We start from the raw sequence: 6,000 nt of genomic DNA, 5'->3' as shown, positions 1-6,000 counted from the left end.
CCCGTTCCCTTAATGAAACGCTTCTCCTGCCAAGAGATCATGACCACAGTTCCACAAATCATACTCCTAACTGACGAATAGTTTAAAAACGGATGAGATATCAACACACGCACAAAGATACAAAATGCTAAATATTAAACACCGAGCAATAAAAGACCACAAAGTGGAAAAAAATAGAAGTTGCGTATAAAGTTAACGAAGCAAGCAACCCTGGTTCGCAAACCCCATACTGTACCGTAGCTATGATTATTACTGTCGAGAGACAGAGAGAGAAAGTTGAAAGCTCCCATCTGACCCTGTACGGAACAGATACTCGTACAGGCCAACTGAATGGTATAAATAGCTGCCACAGGTGGCGTGATAGTCAGTTGCACTCCCAGCATGAAATAGAAGGGACACAGAATCGGCTGGTGATCTCGTGGTTGAAGGCGGGACAGAACTCCTTGGAATGGCCAGCTGATCGGATCGGTAGGGTCGAGCCCCTACCTGGAGATGGATGAAGTTAAAGGAAACACGTGTTCTGCAAGGGTTGGCCGCCCGTCCTCGCTGCCGGTTGGACGTCGCTCGCTCGTTCGCGGTACTTTATGTCGGTCGATAGCGTTACATATTTCTCAGTCGCAAGGACGACCTCTGGTGTAGTTTTACATTCAAACTCCTTTGAGTCGTTGGCCGATATTTATTAGCGTCTACTAGACTAGACGCGTGAAATTATTTGCGAGAAGTTCGTATTTTGCCCGCCAGAGGGAATCCTTCGTTGGAGGAGTGTGTGGCTAATTTATAAAAGTGAACATCAGTGACCCAGGAACAAGTTCAATGGATTATAAGTGCCATTTGTTTTTGTTTTTTTCTTTTTTCCGCAAGATGGGGTTAATACTGGAAACAGACGAAGATTTTTAATCCGATAGAGGGAAACACCATGAAAATATTCAGCCCCATTGTACGTATGTATTTCGTTTTTGACCGCCGGCCCTCTCTCTTAACCTTCGATGAATTAAACACGAGGCTGAAGATGTTAATCCGGTAAATCTCTACTTGAACGGATAATCTCTACATCATCATCATCATCGCTGTGCAGTTTGTTTAGGAGGTGGGGGGCGAGGGGGAAATCCGCTTAACTCTTTCCGTAGAAAGTGGTAGCGTAACCTCCCGGTTACTACGATCCCGCGCGCTCTTCGAAACTCCGGAAAGGCAATGCTTGTCGGAGGAGGTCATCGACGGAAAGAGCACAACTCCACGGAGCTGCTGCTATTGAACTGTTGTGTAGGTTTAGTTGTATTCTCGTGTGTGTGGCCAGCGCACGTGGCAGTTGGAACGAGTAGTCGACAAAGACTGCAGAATTTGCTCAGTCACTTTGGTTCTACGACACATCTCTACCAAGAAGCTTTTAACAGGACTGAGAAACAGGTACGTGGTATTCATATTAATCATTTAAAGAGCATTCACCTTTGGGGTGTTGGTGCAGTTATTTATTCGAGGGCATATCCCTTAAATAATAGGGGAGAGCGAGAGATAGAGAGAAAAATATTCAGCCCTTTAAATAGTCTTCGATAGAAGAGTGTGTGAAACGCTCCACGATAGTTGAATAACACGTCAACAACCTCCTACTGATCAAATATTCACGTGCAACCATGTGACCTCCACAAGGGGAAACGAATATCTCTGTAAGTATATACTGTAGCAGGCTCTTTCAATTAAAGATATTAGCTATCAAAATGAATAGTGTGTGACCTACATTTTGAAAAGAAAACGTATCAGTCAATAGAGAGATAATAACCCACATTCCTTTTCGTATGAGGTAACCTGTCCATTATTAATTGAGCAGTAAAATTATATGTTAAAATGTACGGCTTGTCCTATTAACAGCAATATGAAATGCGCAGATATCTTAAAAGATCATTCCACGTAATAATAATTAACATGCATTTAAAGATACTGCAGTACCATTTGTCATATTTCGTTTTTCCCCCTCTGGCATTTAATGGTCATGATTTGAATGCTAATTTCTCCTAAGAGAAATTATTACTTAATAATTAACTGTCATCAATAAGGGCTTGGATGCTAAAATATATCTGGTTGGATAAAACATGCCCAACGGTAATTGGAAATGACTGGTCATGATAAACTATGGAGGCCTGGTCATGTCATCCAGTGAGTTAAATGTTGAACTTCCAGTTACATCAGAAGCGCTACAATCCAGCATGAATTTAGCCAATTTTTTTTAATTGTCATAAGCGTTTAAAATTTTAAACAACTTCATTAAAACAGCCATGGTTTTTCAACTCTTGCTACAGTACCATTTCAGGTAAAACTGGATTTGGATGTGTACAAGCATAAAAAGTGCGTCTTTTCTACTTGGTTATATTTCATTAGCATTTTTATTGTCTGGCAAATGTAATAGAAGTCATCTTGAGTTCTTTCTTATGACTAAGACATCATTGCAACTTCCATCAAGTTATTTTTTCTTGTTGCTATTGAAAACCCGTCTTCTATCAGGGAAAAAGATCGTTCCACATTTTTTTTTTCTCTTTCCATTTCTTGCAAGTCTTCTCCATGCATGGATACGAACAACCCCCTCTGCCAACGACCCATTATGCACGACGCCTGGGAAGAATGAGTGCCGGTCACTATTGTCGGCAGCGTACAGTAGGTGGTTGGTCCAATAGAAATTCCTTCCATCGTACATAACAGGGCATTTTTAGGCCTGTCCAAGAAAAGATTGATTTAGTGTTGTATCCATTCTGTCTGACTGCTTTTGTACTAGGAAGTAAAAATAGATTGTCCAATTCCAAAGTTTCTTAGAAATTGAAGACATCTCTTACCAGATATATCTAGTTTGGGATGAAAAGCAGATTTTTTCAGCTCAATTCATTTTTAACCTTGGAGTTTACGGATGACTAACTCGCTAATTTAAATTAAATCGGATGTTTTCAATAGAAACAAAGAAAAAATCATCCAATAGGATGTTATAACACGCATTCTCAAAAAGGTCGACTTTTCAAAAACATTGCCCAATGAAATCATTCCCTGTAAGACCAAAAAATATCTACCTCGGGGATTTTATTATTTATTGATAAGATATTAGTAAATATTATTGATCAAATAAAGATTCTGGAGAGTTAATTTACAAATATGCATTAAAAAGCAGAATTAAATTTCGATTAAGAAAGTATACATCGAAAATGTCTCAAGAAGTTTGCATTCTAGGGAAAGATATTGCTAATAATCAAACTAAACTGAAATTCAACCATAAAGATTTGCTAATTCTTATTTCCAAACAAAAACAACCATTTTCATTTAGTGATTAACAATAATTTGGTAATAAGACATTTCAAAAGAATAACGAACCATCTAAAAAACGAATCCTAAAAGAAATAATCCCGAACAAACTTCATTTTGAATTTTAAAAAATTAAGTCTGATATACAAGGTCCAAAAGAGGGCACTGGTGTTTGGCATTAAATAAATGCGAAGGTTTTTATGATGACCTATGGGATGGCCCATATTGTGTTGAGATAACGGGAAGCCGCAAGACGAGGAAAAACATTCATTAATATTCGATAGATAATTAGAAGTGTTAAGCTTTAATTATCTGTTGCTCTTTCTAATTACTTCGAAGTAACAAGCGCAATTTTTGTCATAAGCTAAAGTGGAAAGGAGGAGTCAACAACAAATTCAGAATAATTTGAAAGAAAGATACTCCACATCAGCTTACCGAACTAAACAAAACAAATCCAGAAATAACATCAAAATACTGGAATAAAGGTAGTTCTACCTACTTTTCAAAAGACCTAGCGGACTTCAAAAAAATAGAAGCATTATATTTTTTTGCACTTGATGAAATTTATGGTAAAATAGACACCCGATGGAAAAAACTTGATAAAGCTAACAGAAACAAACGTTTTGATACATGGCAACAAAAGAAGCATAAACCCCGTCCCATTTGCCAAATAGCTAACGGAGAAAAGTTTTGTACCTCCACTTGACCAGCTAATTCAGATCTGAATGGAAAAGATTGCCAGAAATTCCTCCAGTCTGCGACAGAACTCAATTCCAGGCCTTTTCACACAGGTGAGAAGAGATTAAGCCACTATACTGACACGGAGGTCCACAAATTGTGTAAGAATGGTTTATTTCTTAACTAATTTCTTCCGAAGAGATGATATATTATTCTGTAGGGTTTTAATTCTCGAATAATAATCTGTAGTCCTGATCATCAGATGGCGCCACGTGTTTCTAAGGGGTTTTCCTCACTTCAGGCTTTCGTCTTTGAATAAGAAGGGTTTTCTCCTTAACCCCCCCCCCCCTCCTTGCATTATGGAAAGCCCAGCCAGGATGGCGCGGTTTGAAAAACTAACACATTAGTCGTAGTCTGGGATTTTCTGAGAACAAGAGAACCTCCACCCGGAGATCTAACCTCTGCGGAGCACGTGCATTCTATTCACTGCTACTTCCTAATGATCGGAGAAAAGGGGGTGAAGACTTAGTTTTCTTTAAAAAAAAAGTCTAAGGTTTGCTTGCTTGTATGGGCTTTCTGGATGGATCGTGGATTTTCAAGTATGCCTTTAACGCATCTCAAATCCTCGGTTCTTACCCCATTAAAGGCCTTGTCCGCGGGGCGTAAGCAATCTTTGTGCTATTTTCTTAACCTCCCTCCGTGGGTGCATGATGTACAAAAACTAATCCCCCTCCAATTCCCTCCTATGCTATATGTAAGGAAGTGAAAGCAAATGGGAAGTGTCTTGACCTCTTTTTTTTCCCTCTTCTATTCATTCATGTTAGCGTAGGATTAACAAGAATAATTTTTTTTCAAATCCCAGCACCACCTTTTTTTTTTTTCAAGACTATCTCATGTTAAACAATCGTTGGTATTTTACCGCTAGCGAATGCTTGGAATTCAAGGCAAAAGTCTTATTTCGAAGGTTATCTTCCAAGAACTAATATTTGTAGTAAACTTTTATTCTTGGCTGGTTTCCATAGTAATAAATTATTCCTCGATCTGTCATCAGAATTATGCAAATAGCAACATGCAGCCCCAACTCCAAAGTATTCTCTTTTTTTCAGTCTTGAAACACCTGAGTTCCCAGTGGTGCAAACAGGTATCAAGTGTATGGAAATGCTGTATAAATATGTATTAGCTGAACGAATGTAGCTTGCTTTATTTGTTGGGCACTTAATGAGTTTGGGTGGCTCGGCAACTGCGAGTTCTTTAAATTGGTTAAGGCAAAAAGCCAAAGGAAATTTTATTCGTAAAATTGTGCAATGATTTCTGAGAATAAAAAGTACAGAATCTCGGACAATGTTGCCTGCATTCTGTGCTAAAGGCTAATATTTCATACCACAATGTAATTTTGAACATCAAGATTTCAAAACTACATATTTGAATGAACGGTATTCACTGTTAATTTTTGTTGATGACGTGAATGGTGGTTAACGATCGGGACCAGTCTTATGCTGCTTCAAAAGGATTTGAATCGATCGCAAGTATGGCTTAAAATTGGCAATTCGAGTTTAATACTACCAAAGTGCAGAGTATATTTGAGGAATAGAAACCAAGGAGTAGTTTATAGACTGAGCGGTTGAAATATGATTGGGAGGATAAAAGATTTGGATCTTTAAGGTGTGTACAAATTCCAGTGTGGATCCAGACTGGACCTACGGACCACCCAAGTGGAAAATACAACTGGCAAATCTTATCAGTTTTATACTCTCAGTAAGGCATGCAAAGATTTAAAATTGTGGTAAAATCTTGATATTTATTATCGAAACTATAGTCAACCTTCCAAACGTGACAAATCTAATTATACAACTGCGCATGAGTATTTCAATTTTCTATTTCCATTCGCACAACGTGTCTGCTGGTATCAGGAAGGGCATCTGGCCTTTAAACTCAACTGCAGTCACGGGCAGACCACAAAAAGTGTGGGAATCAACTGTTCGAGGAAAGAAAAACTCATAAAACAGACCTAGGGCAGGAAAATCTGGCCCGCCTCCCCCACATGTT

The 6,000-nt window shown here is 38.6% G+C and overlaps 1 protein-coding gene across 1 annotated transcript in view; it reads left to right on the top strand.

Moving 5' to 3' along the window:
* The first annotated feature begins 389 nt into the window (after window positions 1-389).
* LOC150078093 (uncharacterized) overlaps window positions 390-6,000 on the top strand; it is a 101,725-nt gene continuing 96,114 nt past the window's right edge. Inside the window, exon 1 of the mRNA XM_090384768.1 lies at window positions 390-1,404. Coding sequence (XP_090240894.1) covers window positions 1,192-1,404 — 213 coding nt within the window. The 5' untranslated portion in view covers window positions 390-1,191. The remainder of the gene's footprint in view (window positions 1,405-6,000) is intronic.

Source organism: Mastigoproctus giganteus, chromosome 11 (genome assembly GCF_048544385.1).
Source record: "Mastigoproctus giganteus isolate SK-2022 chromosome 11, ASM4854438v1, whole genome shotgun sequence".
Taxonomy (NCBI): domain Eukaryota; kingdom Metazoa; phylum Arthropoda; class Arachnida; order Uropygi; family Thelyphonidae; genus Mastigoproctus; species Mastigoproctus giganteus.
Note: the sequence above shows the minus strand (reverse complement) of the source record. Positions and strands in the feature narration are given on the sequence as shown.